The sequence below is a fragment of the Salvelinus alpinus genome, chromosome 4 (genome assembly GCF_045679555.1).
Source record: "Salvelinus alpinus chromosome 4, SLU_Salpinus.1, whole genome shotgun sequence".
NCBI classification, from domain to species: Eukaryota; Metazoa; Chordata; class Actinopteri; order Salmoniformes; family Salmonidae; genus Salvelinus; species Salvelinus alpinus.
The window spans coordinates 6790222-6809245 of record NC_092089.1 but is presented as its reverse complement, the minus strand read 5'-3'; the positions used below and the strand labels follow the sequence as shown (position 1 = coordinate 6809245).

At 43.1% G+C, this 19024-nt stretch overlaps 1 protein-coding gene across 1 annotated transcript; it reads left to right on the top strand.

The window, feature by feature from the left end:
* Positions 1–1635: 1635 nt before the first annotated feature.
* Positions 1636–5550, top strand: LOC139572819 (protein LRATD2-like). The gene is made up of 2 exons (XM_071395607.1): positions 1636–1820; positions 2004–5550. Exon 2 carries the CDS (start codon positions 2232–2234, stop codon positions 3063–3065), a length of 834 nt encoding a protein of 277 aa, XP_071251708.1. The 5' UTR covers positions 1636–1820; positions 2004–2231; the 3' UTR covers positions 3066–5550.
* Positions 5551–19024: the final 13474 nt, after the last annotated feature.

The window sequence follows — 19024 nt, the reverse complement described above, 5'->3', positions numbered from 1 at the left end:
CACCCCCTGGACAGGACACTAGTCTATCCCCTGTTTCTGTAGTGTGAGGCAGCTTGATGTACCAGTACACCCCCTGGACAGGACACTAGTCGATCTCCTGTTTCTGTAGCACGAGGCAGCTTGATGTACCAGGACACCCCCTGGACAGGACACTAGTCTATCTCCTGTTTCTGTAGTGAGGCAGCTCGATGTACCAGGACACCCCCTGGACAGGACACTAGTCTATCTCCTGTTTCTGTAGTGAGGCAGCTCGATGTACCAGGACACCCCCTGGACAGGACACTAGTCTATCTCCCGTTTCTGTAGTGAGGCAGCTTGATGTACCAGGACACCCCCTGGACAGGACACTAGTCTATCTCCTGTTTCTGTAGTGTGAGACAGCTTGATGTACCAGGACACCCCCTGGACAGGACACTAGTCTATCTCCTGTTTCTGTAATGTGAGGCAGCTTGATCTACCAGGACACCCCCTGGACAGGACACTAGTCTATCTCCTGTTTCTGTAGTGTGAGACAGCTTGATGTACCAGGACACCCCCTGGACAGGACACTAGTCTATCTCCTGTTTCTGTAGTGAGGCAGCTTGATGTACCAGGACACCCCCTGGACAGGACACTAGTCTATCTCCTGTTTCTGTAGTGTGAGACAGCTTGATGTACCAGGACACCCCCTGGACAGGACACTAGTCTATCTCCTGTTTCTGTAGTGAGGCAGCTTGATGTACCAGGACACCCCCTGGACAGGACACTAGTCTATCTCCTGTTTCTGTAGTGTGAGGCAGCTTGATGTACCAGGACACCCCCTGGACAGGACACTAGTCTATCACTAGTCTGGCACTGGGACAATTCATCATTACAACACTTGGGTAGTGCGTCCTGTTGGTAAGGTTTTCACGAATCCAGCCAACAGAATGGCGTGGATAAATGAATATGTACAGAACTGTGTGTGTGTATAATTGAGTATCCCATCATGCAGGGCAAGCTAGTGATTTATATCAGTACTCTCTCTATGGGAACAAGCAGTTTAATGTTTTGATGTGGCTACAGATGAGTGACAGGGGAATAGTAACAAACGAGATACATTGTTGTAAATGGGGATGTTGTGCCCCATTCTGTTAGTAGTGTAACCGATGTGAAATGGGTGACTGTTGTTGATGTGTGCAGAGGGTCCCTGGTTCGTACCCGGGTCGGGGCGAGGGGACGGACGTAAAGTTATACTGTTACAGTAGCTCCGTCAGCCTATGAAATCAGTAGGTCCATAGGAGAACACCTTTCATCTGTTCTAATTATTATCTTTGGTCTCTAGATGATCTTCTCCATGCTTCAAAGCGTTTTGCAGCCTTGCAAGGCAGGCGTGCATCAAGTACAACAGCAAAAAATGCAGGCTAGACATCCGGCAACCCCCCCGCCCCCAGATACGGCAAACCGCATTGTGCATCTGGTGAACATATGGCATAAACCAAAACCCCACGTCGGTTTGTGCCCCAACGATAAAGGAGAAGGGAAACAAATAGGAAGTAATGCACGAGTATAGGGACGTGGGTCAAGTTGGTATCACTTGTTGGACGTAATAAATGTGCGCTGTCTCTTTAAGAGACAAGCCCTTGTACATAAAGCCGTTGTGAGGCTCCCTGCAACACGCCAGTAGTTTCAGGTCACACAGAAACCGTCGCGGAGTCGACCGCATATAGCTGGAGACTCCGATAGTCTTCTGAGAAGGGAGACGGAAAACAAGCTGTAGTCAGTTATATGTCGTTTCCTGTGGACGATAATAACACATGGCTCGTCGGTGATGTACTTTCAATATCTACAAGACCTGTGGGGTGAGTAAACAAAACGCCGTTTCTTTCCTTGACTTAAAATGCACGCTAACCGGTTTAAACAGGTGCATACACCTGTTTTGTAATGTTGGTCTACTACTCCCAAAGAGTTTGACGGGACAATGTCAAAATATCACCGCCTTGGACATTTTAAAAACTCAAACGTGTTTCTCTCTTTTCCACCAGGTTGATATCTCCTTTGGACATCATCCAGGTATCGTCTTTTTTGACCGGAAGCATTTCATGATGGATTGGAACCGTCCCACACTTTGAAATTAGTCCTACCCAGTTCGAATTACCGGTCGTGTTACGTTTCCTACCTTAAAGCACCCGACCTCGCCACCTCCGCGCTGGAACAGGTGGAAACGTGTCATTTTTTTATTTTGTTGTTGTCACCACCCACCTGGAAGTAGCATGGGTAACCAGGTTGAGAAACTGACACATCTGAGTTATGACAATGTTCCGACCGCAGATCCGAACGGGTTTGACACGGAGGATGAGCTGGGGCCCCGGATCGGAGTGTCCTATATCTTCTCAGCAGACGACGACGAACAAGAGGAACGTATTGACGGACCGGACCGGAACCAGAACGAGGAAGAGAAACAATACGATAACTGCAACGAGTTGGAGTGTGTTGTGTACTACCGTGACGAATCTGTGTACGAGAAAAATCTCAAACTATCTGATATGTGCACGTATTCGACAGAGAATCTTTTGAACAAGTGTATACCGGGGGATTTGGTGGAGTTCGTGGCTACGGGCCAGTACCCTCATTGGGTTGTGTACGTAGGAGACTTTCAGGTCGTTCACCTGCACCGGGCTGAAATTAAGAATAATTTCCTGACAGATGCCAGTCAGGGAAAGAGAGGCAGGATAGTAAACGAGCTGTATAAATTCCGCGCTCTGCCTCCCGAGGTGGTGGTGCAGAACGCGATGCAGCAAGTAGGAACGCGAGACAGAGAGCTGTACTGGAGAAACTCTGAGTGTTTTGCTGCGTGGTGCAGGTTCGGGAAGAGGGAATTCAAGATAGGAGGAGAGCTCCGTATCGGAAAGCAGCCCTACAGGTTGAAAATGCTTTTTTCTGAAAAGAAAAGTCATGTCCTTGAATTTCAGAGTTTTGACGACTTGATCACGGAGAAGAGGAGAAACGATCAGATAGGCAGAGATGCGGTGACGCAAGAGTTAGCGAACCATCTCAACTCAACTGATGCCGAAATGAAGGACGGCTTTCATCAGAGTGTAAACTGAAAGACCACAAGAGAAACTGACGGCACTGTCCAGTGGAGGACTTGGGCAGCGTTCAGCTTTAGGATACAGGAAACCTACGTGACTAGAACACTGTTGGAAATCCTATTTTGTTTTTGGCGCAATGCCGTGCGCCTTTTTACGCATACCAAAGCATTTCTATTGGTTTGAGATGAAGTAATAATTCAACCAATAAAGTGCATTAATTGACCAACAGTTTATACCTTGAGATAAGACGGGACACCTTGAAACCCACAAACATTCCCATCTATACTGAACAAAAATATAAACTCAACATGCAACAATTTCAAGGAATTTACTGAGTTTTAATTTAAATAAATGTATTAGGCTCTAGTATATGCATTTAGGGCCTAATGTTCACTAACGGATGTAAACAAATATGCATCTGTTGGTCACAGATACCTTTAAAAAAAAAAAATTGGGCCTCACAATGAGCCTCACCATCTCTTCACAGTATCGCATTGCATTCAAATTGCCCTCGATTTTAAAATGCAATTGTGTTTGTTGTCCGTAGCTTATGCCTGCCCCATACCGTAACCCCACCGCCACCACGGGGCACTCTGTTCACAACGTTGACGTCCGTAAACCGCCCACATGACGCCATACACGTGGTCTGCGGTTTTTGAGGCTGGTTGGACGTACTGCCAAATTCTCTAAAAACGACGTTAGATGTTGGTTATGTTAGAGAAATCAAAATTAAATTCTCAGACAACAGCTCTGGTGGACATTCCTGCAGTCAGCATGCCAAGTGCGTGCTCCCTCAACTTGAGACATATGTGACGTTGTGTTGGGTGACAAAACTGCCCATTGTTAGTGGCCTTTTATTGTCCCCAGCACAAGGTGCACCTGTGTAATTATCATGCTGTTTAATCAGCTTCTTGATATGCCACAGCTGTCAGGTGAATGGATTATCTTGGCAAAGGAGAAATGCTCACTAACAGGGATGTAAACAAATTTGTGCCAAAAATGTTGTGTGTATGTTACATTTCTGGGACCTTTTTTATTTCAGCTCATGAAACATGGGAACAACACTTTACATGTTGCGTTTTTTATATTTTTGTTCAGTGTAGCTTAATGTCGTCTCATGGACTGGTCACTGTTGTTTTCTACCAATCTGAAGAGGAGCAAAGCCTTTCCTATAGCCTATCATATCTGGCTGTTTCACAACGTGCTCTTGTACAACCCTGGTGTTTTAGACCAATGGAGAGGGAGCAGAACATGCTCCTGTATAACCCTGGTGTTTTAGACCAATGGAGAGGGAGCAGAACATGCTCCTGTACAACCCCTGGTGTTTTAGACCAATGGAGAGGGAGCAGAACATGCTCCTGTATAACCCTGGTGTTTTAGACCAATGGAGAGGGAGCAGAACATGCTCCTGTACAACCCCTGGTGTTTTAGACCAATGGAGAGGGAGCAGAACATGCTCCTGTACAACCCCTGGTGTTTTAGACCAATGGAGAGGGAGCAGAACATGCTACTGTACAACCCCTGGTGTTTTAGACCAATGGAGAGAGAGCAGAACATGCTCCTGTACAACCCCTGGTGTTTTAGACCAATGGAGAGGGAGCAGAACATGCTCCTGTATAACCCTGGTGTTTTAGACCAATGGAGAGGGAGCAGAACATGCTACTGTACAACCCCTGATGTTTTAGACCAATGGAGAGGGAGCAGAACATGCTCCTGTACAACCCCTGGTGTTTTAGACCAATGGAGAGGGAGCAGAACATGCTCCTGTACAACCCCTGGTGTTTTAGACCAATGGAGAGGGAGCAGAACATGCTCCTGTATAACCCCTGGTGTTTTAGACCAATGGAGAGGGAGCAGAACATGCTCCTGTACAACCCCTGGTGTTTTAGACCAATGGAGAGGGAGCAGAACATGCTACTGTACAACCCCTGGTGTTTTAGACCAATGGAGAGGGAGCAGAACATGCTTCTGTACAACCCCTGGTGTTTTAGACCAATGGAGAGGGAGCAGAACATGCTCCTGTATAACCCCTGGTGTTTTAGACCAATGGAGAGGGAGCAGAACATGCTCCTGTACAACCCCTGGTGTTTTAGACCAATGGAGAGGGAGCAGAACATGCTCCTGTACAACCCTGATGTTTTAGACCAATGGAGAGGGAGCATGCGATCCATGTGACATGTCACTTTCCAGATTCTCTACTGTGGCTTTATGATTCCCTTTCTGACCTGTCTGACTGGTTATTGTATTCACAACCACAACTCTGTGTGTTCCAAATGGCTCCCTATATAGTGCACTACTTTGGGCCAGAGCCCTATGGTCCCTTGTCAAATGTAGTGCACTACTATATAGGGTGTCATTTGGGACGTCTACTGGCTTGCACTTTAATTGAGTCAATGATTGATTTCATGGGTTTTTTAACCATTTTATAATTTTTTTTAGTTTTGGAAGTGAATGTTTGTAATGAGGAAATACATGGAAATAAATATCTATTTAACCTAAATGCATATTTTCTTCCAACACTAGTCATTGATTGGTCAACTGCAAAGGGTAAATGTATTTCTAGGTTTTCTTAATTGAAGACATTGATGGCTGGTACTGTGTAGTTTTGCATTCACACCCACGTCAGGGCATTCCTTTACTTTATCTCCCTAAGCAGGAGTCATTATTTTACTTTATCTCCCTAAGCAGGAGTCATTCCTTTATCTCCCTAAAGCAGGAGTCATTTCATTACTTTATCTCCCTAAAGCAGGAGTCATTTCACAACTTTATCTCCCTAAGCAGGAGTCATTCCTTTACTTTATCTCCCTAAGCAGGAGTCATTCCTTTACTTTATCTCCCTAAGCAGGAGTCATTCCTTTACTTTATCTCCCTAAGCAGGAGTCATTCCTTTATCTCCCTATGCAGGATTAATTTCATTACTTTATCTCCCTAAAGCAGGAGTCATTTCATTACTTTATCTCCCTAAAGCAGGAGTCATTTCATAACTATCTCCCTAAGCAGGAGTCATTCCTTTACTTTAGCTCCCTAAGCAGGAGTCATTTCATTACTTTATCTCCCTAAGCAGGAGTCATTCCTTTATCTCCCTGAAGCAGGAGTAATTTCATAACTTTATCTCCCTAAGCAGGAGTCATTTCATTCCTTTATCTCCCTAAGCAGGAGTCATTCCTTTATCTCCCTAGGCAGGAGTCATTCCTTTATCTCCCTAAGCAGGAGTCATTCCATCCACTACATAACCATTCCAACATGTTCCCTGTGATTGTCTTCCACAGGTGTTCCATTTATAGGTGGAAACAACGTGAACTGGGGCAGTGATACATGTTGATTCAACCTACAGAATATCTGAATAACCTCCGACATCTTGAATGCTGCTTCACTGTCTCCCAAAACCCTTAAACCCCTCAAGGTATTCTGGTTAACCTTTAACCCCTCAAGGTATTCTGGTTAACCTTTAACCCCTCAAGGTATTCTGGTTAACCTTCACCCCTCAAGGTATTCTGGTTTCACCCCTCAAGGTATTCTGGTTAACCTTTAACCCCTCAAGGTATTCTGGTTAACCTTTAACCCCTCAAGGTATTCTGGTTAACCTTTAACCCCTCAAGGTATTCTGGTTAACCTTTAACCCCTCAAGGTATTCTGGTTTAAACCTTCACCCCTCAAGGTATTCTGGTTAACCTTCACCCCTCGAGGTATTCTGGTTTCACCCCTCAAGGTATTCTGGTTAACCTTTAACCCCTCAAGGTATTCTGGTTAACCTTTAACCCCTCAAGGTATTCTGGTTAACCTTTAACCCCTCAAGGTATTCTGGTTAACCTTTAACCCCTCAAGGTATTCTGGTTAACCTTTAACCCCTCAAGGTATTCTGGTTTAAACCTTTAACCCCTCAAGGTATTCTGGTTTAAACCTTTAACCCCTCAAGGTATTCTGGTTTAAACCTTCACCCCTTAAGGTATTCTGGTTTAAACCTTCACCCCTCAAGGTATTCTGGTTTAAACCTTCACCCCTCAAGGTATTCTGGTTTAAACCTTCACCCCTCAAGGTATTCTGGTTTAAACCTTCACCCCTCAAGGTATTCTGGTTTAAACCTTCACCCCTCAAGGTATTCTGGTTTAAACCTTCACCCCTCAAGGTATTCTGGTTTAAACCTTCACCCCTCAAGGTATTCTGGTTTAAACCTTCACCCCTCAAGGTATTCTGGTTTAAACCTTCACCCCTCAAGGTATTCTGGTTTAAACCTTCACCCATCAAGGTATTCTGGTTTAAACCTTCACCCCTCAAGGTATTCTGGTTTAAACTTTCACCCCTCAAGGTATTCTGGTTTAAACCTTCACCCCTCAAGGTATTCTGGTTTAAACCTTCACCCCTCAAGGTATTCTGGTTTAAACCTTCACCCCTCAAGGTATTCTGGTTTAAACCTTCACCCCTCAAGGTATTCTGGTTTAAACCTTCACCCCTCAAGGTATTCTGGTTTAAACCTTCACCCCTCAAGGTATTCTGGTTTAAACCTTCACCCCTCAAGGTATTCTGGTTTAAACCTTCACCCCTCAAGGTATTCTGGTTTAAACCTTCACCCCTCAAGGTATTCTGTTCAGCTCTTCACCCCTCAAGGTATTCAGTTCAAGATGTTCAACTAGTTTGTGCTGTTCCTTTGTTGACATCCGGGTTGTTAGTTTTGCTTTAAGCAGGATTGTTGCACAAAGTGTTATGTTGTGTAAAGGTGATTAGTTACCAAGCTTACCAAGCACCTTTCTGCCTGTCAGCAGAGGCCCAGAAACGTGTTACAACAGCCTGCCTGGATTACTACACAAAGGCAGAACAGTTATCTGCTTTCTATAACAAAGGTAATCTCTGTTTTCACCGTGTGTGTGTGTGTGTGTGTGAGTGCTTCTCTGCATTCTAATGCTGTTTCTTTTCCTTTAGCTAGTGATTGTTTTGCACACACACACACACACACTTGCACAGCCAACCGCTGAGGCCTCGTTATCCCTGTAGTCAAGCGTGATGCCTGAAGCATTCTAAGTCACGTGGTGGGAGAGACCCAGCTCTTGTTTGTTTTCCAGTGTTGTATTTGCGTTGAGATAAAAAATGAGGGACTTATTTTTACGCTGGCCAGGGTTGATCTGGGGTAAAGGTCCGTCACGTCATCGCTGACCAGGCCCGTCACGTCATCGGCTCACACCCACTAATGCAATCAACTTTCAGCCTGTGCAAAACACGTTTACACGTGCTCCCCGGCGAGATGAATCGAACACCCTCAGTGCTTTAGTTGTTTTGCTGCAGGTGAGGCCCTGTGGGAGACAGGATGGATTTCCTGGCTCTGTTATTGGATAGGACGTCTGTATAGGCATTTGCATTCCTCCTTTTCTCTGTGGTCAGAACACAGACTAATCACACATATATATATATATATACACGTTGTCCTGTACTGTTGTGCATTTTAATGCTAAACATCACTGACGTTGACCGACTGAAACATTTACATTTAAGTCATTTAGCAGACGCTCTTATCCAGAGCGACTTACAAATTGGTGCATTCACCTTATGATATCCAGTGGAACAACCACTTTAACGTGAAATACCACGTGCTCCTGCAGTCCAGACGCAAACTGTTATCAGATATTACAGGGGATTAACAATGTTACTGAGTAACACACTGGAACATAGTGCTCAGATATTACAGGGGATTAACAATGTTACTGAGTAACACACTAGAACATAGTGCTCAGATATTAACAATGTTACTGAGTAACACACTACAACATAGTGCTCAGATATTAACAATGTTACTGAGTAACACACTGGAACATAGTGCTCAGATATTACAGGGGATTAACAATGTTACTGAGTAACACACTAGAACATAGTGCTCAGATATTAACAATGTTACTGAGTAACAAACTACAACATAGTGCTCAGATATTACAGGGGATTAACAATGTTACTGAGTAACACACTACAACATAGTGCTCAGATATTAACAATGTTACTGAGTAACACACTGGAACATAGTGCTCAGATATTAACAATGTTACTGAGTAACACACTAGAACATAGTGCTCAGATATTAACAATGTTACTGAGTAACACACTGGAACATAGTGCTCAGATATTAACAATGTTACTGAGTAACACACTACAACATAGTGCTCAGATATTACAGGGGATTAACAATGTTACTGAGTAACACACTGGAACATAGTGCTCAGATATTACAGGGGATTAACAATGTTACTGAGTAACACACTGGAACATAGTGCTCAGATATTACAGGGGATTAACAATGTTACTGAGTAACACACTGGAACATAGTGCACAGATATTACAGGGGATTAACAATGTTACTGAGTAACACACTACAACATAGTGCTCAGATATTAACAATGTTACTGAGTAACACACTGGAACATAGTGCTCAGATATTAACAATGTTACTGAGTAACACACTACAACATAGTGCTCAGATATTACAGGGGATTAACAATGTTACTGAGTAACACACTGGAACATAGTGCTCAGATATTACAGGGGATTAACAATGTTACTGAGTAACACACTGGAACATAGTGCACAGATATTACAGGGGATTAACAATGTTACTGAGTAACACACTGGAACATAGTGCTCAGATATTACAGGGGATTAACAATGTCACTGAGTAACACACTGGAACATAGTGCTCAGATATTAACAATGTTACTGAGTAACACACTGGAACATAGTGCTCAGATATTAACAATGTTACTGAGTAACACACTAGAACATAGTGCTCAGATATTAACAATGTTACTGAGTAACACACTGGAACATAGTGCTCAGATATTAACAATGTTACTGAGTAACACACTGGAACATAGTGCTCAGATATTACAGGGGATTAACAATGTTACTGAGTAACACACTGGAACATAGTGCACAGATATTACAGGGGATTAACAATGTTACTGAGTAACACACTGGAACATAGTGCTCAGATATTACAGGGGATTAACAATGTCACTGAGTAACACACTGGAACATAGTGCTCAGATATTAACAATGTTACTGAGTAACACACTGGAACATAGTGCTCAGATATTAACAATGTTACTGAGTAACACACTAGAACATAGTGCTCAGATATTAACAATGTTACTGAGTAACACACTGGAACATAGTGCTCAGATATTAACAATGTTACTGAGTAACACACTGGAACATAGTGCTCAGATATTACAGGGGATTAACAATGTTACTGAGTAACACACTGGAACATAGTGCTCAGATATTAACAATGTTACTGAGTAACACACTGGAACATAGTGCTCAGATATTAACAATGTTACTGAGTAACACACTAGAACATAGTGCTCAGATATTAACAATGTTACTGAGTAACACACTACAACATAGTGCTCAGATATTAACAATGTTACTGAGTAACACACTAGAACATAGTGCTCAGATATTAACAATGTTACTGAGTAACACACTAGAACATAGTGCTCAGATATTAACAATGTTACTGAGTAACACACTGGAACATAGTGCTCAGATATTACAGGGGATTAACAATGTTACTGAGTAACACACTGGAACATAGTGCTCAGATATTAACAATGTTACTGAGTAACACACTGGAACATAGTGCTCAGATATTAACAATGTTACTGAGTAACACACTGGAACATAGTGCTCAGATATTACAGGGGATTAACAATGTTACTGAGTAACACACTGGAACATAGTGCTCAGATATTAACAATGTTACTGAGTAACACACTACAACATAGTGCTCAGATATTACAGGGGATTAACAATGTTACTGAGTAACACACTGGAACATAGTGCTCAGATATTACAGGGGATTAACAATGTTACTGAGTAACACACTGGAACATAGTGCTCAGATATTAACAATGTTACTGAGTAACACACTGGAACATAGTGCTCAGATATTAACAATGTTACTGAGTAACACACTAGAACATAGTGCTCAGATATTAACAATGTTACTGAGTAACACACTAGAACATAGTGCTCAGATATTAACAATATTACTGAGTAACACACTAGAACATAGTGCTCAGATATTAACAATGTTACTGAGTAACACACTGGAACATAGTGCTCAGATATTAACAATGTTACTGAGTAACACACTGGAACATAGTGCTCAGATATTACAGGGGATTAACAATGTTACTGAGTAACACACTAGAACATAGTGCTCAGATATTAACAATGTTACTGAGTAACACACTGGAACATAGTGCTCAGATATTACAGGGGATTAACAATGTTACTGAGTAACACACTACAACATAGTGCTCAGATATTAACAATGTTACTGAGTAACACACTGGAACATAGTGCTCAGATATTAACAATGTTACTGAGTAACACACTAGAACATAGTGCTCAGATATTAACAATGTTACTGAGTAACACACTACAACATAGTGCTCAGATATTAACAATGTTACTGAGTAACACACTGGAACATAGTGCTCAGATATTAACAATGTTACTGAGTAACACACTGGAACATAGTGCTCAGATATTAACAATGTTACTGAGTAACACACTGGAACATAGTGCTCAGATATTACAGGGGATTAACAATGTTACTGAGTAACACACTGGAACATAGTGCTCAGATATTACAGGGGATTAACAATGTTACTGAGTAACACACTGGAACATAGTGCTCAGATATTAACAATGTTACTGAGTAACACACTGGAACATAGTGCTGAAATCATCAGCCAGATTGAAAACAAAAACACATAATTTAAAGGTGCAATATGCAATTCAAACAAAATGTTGATGGCATGAAACAATAAAACATTTCCCACTGCCTTTCCCCATCAGAGAAATAACTCTGACCGCACAGCTGTTGCTGTTTCTGGCCCCATTGGGCTTGGAGCCCATGACCTACTGTAGACCTGGTCCGGGTCTAGACCCCATGGGGACCTGGCCCGGGTCTCGACCCCGTGGGGACTTGGCCCCGGGTCTAGACCCCGTGGGGACCTGGCCCCGGGTCTAGAACCCGTGGGGACCTGGCCCCGGGTCTAGACCCCGTGGGGACCTGGCCCCGGGTCTAGACCCCGCGGGGACCTGGCCCCGGGTCTAGACCCCGCGGGGACCTGGCCCCGGGTCTAGACCCCGCGGGGACCTGGCCCCGGGTCTAGACCCCGCGGGGACCTGGCCCCGGGTCTAGACCCCGCGGGGACCTGGCCCCGGGTCTAGACCCCGCGGGGACCTGGCCCCGGGTCTAGACCCCGCGGGGACCTGTTCCGGGTTCCTGGAGGAAAATAGGGGAGGGTCATGCTTTTTAATTTCAGTCAAGGGAGGGTTTAGTATTATTTTTAAATCGAGCCCAGGGGAGGGTCATGTCATTTGTAATTGATTAAATTTAAATATTACTCAGTGTTTAAAAAAATAGTTGCTTATTAGGCTATTTATCCATGTGTGCCCGATGCCGCCCCTCATCTATGATTCTATGCTGGGTGCACAGTCTCAAGTTCACCTCTCGGCTCTTTAGTGTGATCTCAATCAAATTATCCATACCCCATAGGGTATGAAGTGCATGCTGGGAGAAGCACAGAGCCAACGTTATATTTCTAAGATAGCTGCTGGTTTATATAAAACATTAAACACTGAAATGGATATTCCAACCCTGAGCCCCGCCTACTCTGCTCTTGCTGATCCAATGGCTGTGCTGTGTGCTGCTTAACCAATGGCAGTGCTGTGTGTTGCCTAACCAATGGCTGTGCTGTGTGTTGCCTAACCAATGGCTGTGCTGTGTGCTGCTTAACCAATGGCTGTGCTGTATGCTGCTTAACCAATGGCTGTGCTGTATGCTGCTTAACCAATGGCTGTGCTGGGTGCTGCTTAACCAATGGCTGTGCTGTGTGCTGCTTAACCAATGGCTGTGCTGTATGCTGCTTAACCAGTGGCTGTGCTGTCTGTTGCCTAACCAATGACTGTGCTGTGTGCTGCTTAACCAATGGCTGTGCTGTATGCTGCTTAACCAATGGCTGTGCTGTGTGCTGCCTAACCAATGGCTGTGCTGTGTGCTGCTTAACCAATGGCTGTGCTGTCTGCTGCTTAACCAATGGCTGTGCTGTGTGCTGCTTAACCAATGGCTGAGGCTGTGTGCTGCTTAACCAATGCCTGTGCTGTGTGCTGCTTAACCAATGGCTGTGCTGTGTGCTGCTTAACCAATGGCTGTGCTGTGTCCTGCTTAACCAATGGCTGTGCTGTATGCTGCTTAACCAATGGCTGTGTGTTGTGTGCTGCTTAACCAATGGCTGTGCTGCGTGCTGCTTAACCAATGGCTGTGCTGTGTGCTGCTTAACCAATGGCTGTGCTGTGTGCTGCTTAACCAATGGCTGTGCTGTATGCTGCTTAACCAATGGCTGTGCTGTATGCTGCTTAACCAATGGCTGTGCTGGGTGCTGCTTAACCAATGGCTGTGCTGTGTGCTGCTTAACCAATGGCTGTGCTGTATGCTGCTTAACCAGTGGCTGTGCTGTCTGTTGCCTAACCAATGACTGTGCTGTGTGCTGCTTAACCAATGGCTGTGCTGTGTGCTGCCTAACCAATGGCTGTGCTGTGTGCTGCTTAACCAATGGCTGTGCTGTCTGCTGCTTAACCAATGGCTGTGCTGTGTGCTGCTTAACCAATGGCTGAGGCTGTGTGCTGCTTAACCAATGCCTGTGCTGTGTGCTGCTTAACCAATGGCTGTGCTGTGTGCTGCTTAACCAATGGCTGTGCTGTGTCCTGCTTAACCAATGGCTGTGCTGTATGCTGCTTAACCAATGGCTGTGTGCTGTGTGCTGCTTAACCAATGGCTGTGCTGCGTGCTGCTTAACCAATGGCTGTGCTGTGTGCTGCTTAACCAATGGCGGTGCTGTATGCTGCTTAACCAATGGCTGTGCTGTATGCTGCTTAACCAATGGCTGTGCTGTACGCTGCTTAACCAATGGCTGTGCTGTACGCTGCTTAACCAATGGCTGTGCTGTACGCTGCTTAACCAATGGCTGTGCTGTATGCTGCTTAACCAATGGCTGTGGTGTATGCTGCTTAACCAATGGCTGTGCTGTACGCTGCTTAACCAATGGCTGTGCTGTATGCTGCTTAACCAATGGCTGTGCTGTGTGCTGCTTAACCAATGGCTGTGCTGTATGCTGCTTAACCAATGGCTGTGCTGTATGCTGCTTTACCAATGGCTGTGCTGTGTGCTTCTTAACCAATGGCTGTGCTGTGTGCTGCTTAACCAATGGCTGTGCTGTATGCTGCTTAACCAATGGCTGTGCTGTGTGCTGCCTATGATGGCAGTTCAGGACGAGAGTCAAAGGTTTCTTCCCATTTAATTTATTTTTATTATTTTTATTTTTATTATTTTTAGGCCCTAGTCCAAAATAAATTCACTCTCTTACACGTGGACTAGCCTATAGGCTGTTCTGTTCAGTTTGACAAGGAGAGCACGAAGACGAGAAGGAAGACTGGAGGTCAACTTTGACAGCTGGCTACTACTATAATTGATGTTATTAAAAACAATTATGTTTCTTGCCCATTTTATGTATTTATCAGAGTCATTGACCTCACAATACGCCAGATTCGAGTACCTTCCATTGTTGTGCTGCGACTTGAAGCTGTAGCCGCGGGCGACCATTCAGAAACGGACAGCTCGTTGTGCTGAAAGTAGGCAAAATTCATGTTAATTAGACTAACAAGACGGCTTTGTGTCGGAGCCTATTTCTCCCTATTTAAGAAATAAGGAGGTTGTCCCGCCTGTTTCGAACAGACTAAATGATGCTATAGGCTGCTATATCCATAGATTTGTCGGGTCAATTCCTCCACCCACCATACGCTCTTTATACGTCCTACCTGCATGTCAGTGAGGGGCTGTTAAGTTAAAACCAAGACTCAAATTGAGGGGTTATGCCATAGGCCTACCTGCATGTCAGTGAGGGGACTGTTAGGTTAAAACCAAGACTCAAATTGAGGGGTTATGCCATAGGCCTACCTGCATGTCAGTGAGGGGACTGTTAGGTTAAAACCAAGACTCAAATTGAGGGGTTATGCTATAGGCCTACCTTTTTTATTAAAGAAAATGGCAAAAAAAAGAAACAGGCTATGTTAGCTTAAGATTTTTTAAGAAAACGGATCTGATTATATCTATAACAACGCTTTGGTCTGCAACGCTTTACGCTAGAAAATAGTAACCTTAACCTATCGATGTTACATTGAACCGGGTGAATGGAATATGAATGACAGTAACCTAAACCTATCACTGTTACATTGAACTGGGTGAATGGAATATGAATGACAGTAACCTAAACCTATCACTGTTACATTGAACTGGGTGAATATGAATGACAGTAACCTAAACCTATCACTGTTACATTGAACTGGGTGAATGGAATATTAATGACAGTAACCTAAACCTATCACTGTTACATTGAACTGGGTGAATATGAATGACAGTAACCTAAACCTATCACTGTTACATTGAACTGGGTGAATGGAATATTAATGACAGTAACCTAAACCTATCGATGTTACATTGAACCGGGTGAATGGAATATGAATGACAGTAACCTAAACCTATCACTGTTACATTGAACTGGGTGAATGTAATATGAATGACAGTAACCTAAACCTATCACTGTTACATTGAACTGGGTGAATATGAATGACAGTAACCTAAACCTATCACTGTTACATTGAACTGGGTGAATGGAATATGAATGACAGTAACCTAAACCTATCACTGTTACATTGAACTGGGTGAATGGAATATGAATGACAGTAACCTAAACCTATCGCTGTTACATTGAACTGGGTGAATAGAATATGAATGACAGTAACCTAAACCTATCACTGTTACATTGAACTGGGTGAATGGAATATGAATGACAGTAACCTAAACCTATCACTGTTACATTGAACTGGGTGAATAGAATATGAATGACAGTAACCTAAACCTATCACTGTTACATTGAGCTGGGTGAATGGAATATGAATGACAGTAACCTAAACCTATCACTGTTACATTGAACTGGGTGAATATGAATGACAGTAACCTAAACCTATCACTGTTACATTGAACTGGGTGAATAGAATATGAATGACAGTAACCTAAACCTATCACTGTTACATTGAGCTGGGTGAATGGAATATGAATGACAGTAACCTAAACCTATCACTGTTACATTGAACTGGGTGAATATGAATGACAGTAACCTAAACCTATCACTGTTACATTGAACTGGGTGAATGGAATATGAATGACAGTAACCTAAACCTATCGATGTTACATTGAACTGGGTGAATGTGAATGACAGTAACCTAAACCTATCACTGTTACATTGAACTGGGTGAATGGAATATGAATGACAGTAACCTAAACCTATCACTGTTACATTGAACTGGGTGAATGGAATATGAATGACAGTAACCTAAACCTATCACTGTCACATTGAACTGGGTGAATGTAATATGAATGACAGTAACCTAAACCTATCACTGTTACATTGAACCGGGTGAATGGAATATGAATGACAGTAACCTAAACCTATCACTGTTACATTGAACTGGGTGAATATGAATGACAGTAACCTAAACCTATCAATGTTACAATGAACTGGGTGAATGGAATATGAATGACAGTAACCTAAACCTATCACTGTTACATTGAACTGGGTGAATAGAATATGAATGACAGTAACCTAAACCTATCACTGTTACATTGAGCTGGGTGAATATGAATGACAGTAACCTAAACCTATCACTGTTACATTGAACTGGGTGAATGGAATATGAATGACAGTAACCTAAACCTATCACTGTTACATTGAACTGGGTGAATATGAATGACAGTAACCTAAACCTATCACTGTTACATTGAACTGGGTGAATGGAATATGAATGACAGTAACCTAAACCTATCGATGTTACATTGAACTGGGTGAATGTGAATGACAGTAACCTAAACCTATCACTGTTACATTGAACTGGGTGAATGGAATATGAATGACAGTAACCTAAACCTATCACTGTTACATTGAACTGGGTGAATGGAATATGAATGACAGTAACCTAAACCTATCACTGTCACATTGAACTGGGTGAATGTAATATGAATGACAGTAACCTAAACCTATCACTGTTACATTGAACCGGGTGAATGGAATATGAATGACAGTAACCTAAACCTATCACTGTTACATTGAACTGGGTGAATATGAATGACAGTAACCTAAACCTATCAATGTTACAATGAACTGGGTGAATGGAATATGAATGACAGTAACCTAAACCTATCACTGTTACATTGAACTGGGTGAATGGAATATGAATGACAGTAACCTAAACCTATCACTGTTACATTGAACTGGGTGAATATGAATGACAGTAACCTAAACCTATCGATGTTACATTGAACTGGGTGAATGGAATATGAATGACAGTAACCTAAACCTATCACTGTTACATTGAACTGGGTGAATGGAATATGAATGACAGTAACCTAAACCTATCACTGTTACATTGAACTGGGTGAATGGAATATGAATGACAGTAACCTAAACCTATCGATGTTACATTGAACTGGGTGAATGGAATATGAATGACAGTAACCTAAACCTATCACTGTTACATTGAACTGGGTGAATATGAATGACAGTAACCTAAACCTATCACTGTTACGTTGAGCTGGGTGAATGGAATGTGAATGACAGTAACCTAAACCTATCACTGTTACATTGAACTGGGTGAATAGAATATGAATGACAGTAACCTAAACCTATCACTGTTACGTTGAACTGGGTGAATATGAATGACAGTAACCTAAACCTATCACTGTTACATTGAACTGGGTGAATATGAATGACAGTAACCTAAACCTATCACTGTTACATTGAACTGGGTGAATATGAATGACAGTAACCTAAACCTATCACTGTTACATTGAACTGGGTGAATGGAATATGAATGACAGTAACCTAAACCTATCGATGTTACATTGAACTGGGTGAATGGAATATGAATGACAGTAACCTAAACCTATCGATGTTACATTGAACTGGGTGAATAGAATATGAATGACAGTAACATAAACCTATTACTGTTACATTGAACTGGGTGAATGGAATATGAATGACAGTCATCCAATAGGCTGTAATAGAAATAAGGCCGTGTTTATTTATTTTTTAAAGAGCCGTCCTCCCTCATCTTAAACGGCACTGACCGCCGCTGGCATATCATTGTTTTTGTTTCTTTGATATTCAGAGGCTGAGCTACAACCTTCTTTGGCCGAAGGAGACAAACGATTGACTTTGCCTGGGAAGTAATCTAATTCTTGTCACTATCAATTGATTAAGCGATTCACTTTCTGTACAATAGAAGATGTTTAAACCCAGACAGGTTTTTAAGGGAAAACACTTGTGACCTTCTCTTGTTGAGTTAAACCACAGAAGAAGAGTAACCAGCAGTTAAAGCTTTAAATGTTTCTGTGTCGGTAGGTCTACTCTGTCTGGGGTGGAATGGGAGGTCCTACTCTGTCTGGGGTGGAAAGGTAGGCCTACTCTGTCTGGGGTGGAAAGGTAGGCCTACTCTGTCTGGGGTGGAAAGGTAGGCTACTCTGTCTGGGGTGGAAAGGTAGGGCCTACTCTGTCTGGGGTGGAAAGGTAGGTCCTACTCTGTCTGGGGTGGAAAGGTAGGCCTACTCTGTCTGGGGTGGAAAGGTAGGCCTACTCTGTCTGGGGTGGAAAGGTAGGACTACTCTATCTGGGGTGGAAAGGTAGGCCTACTCTGTCTGGGGTGGAAAGGTAGGGCCTACTCTGTCTGGGGTGGAAAGGTAGGCCTACTCTGTCTGGGGTGGAAAGGTAGGACTACTCTGTCTGGGGTGGAAAGGTAGGCCTACTCTGTCTGGGGTGGAAAGGTAGGCATACTCTGTCTGGGGTGGAAAGGTAGGGCCTACTCTGTCT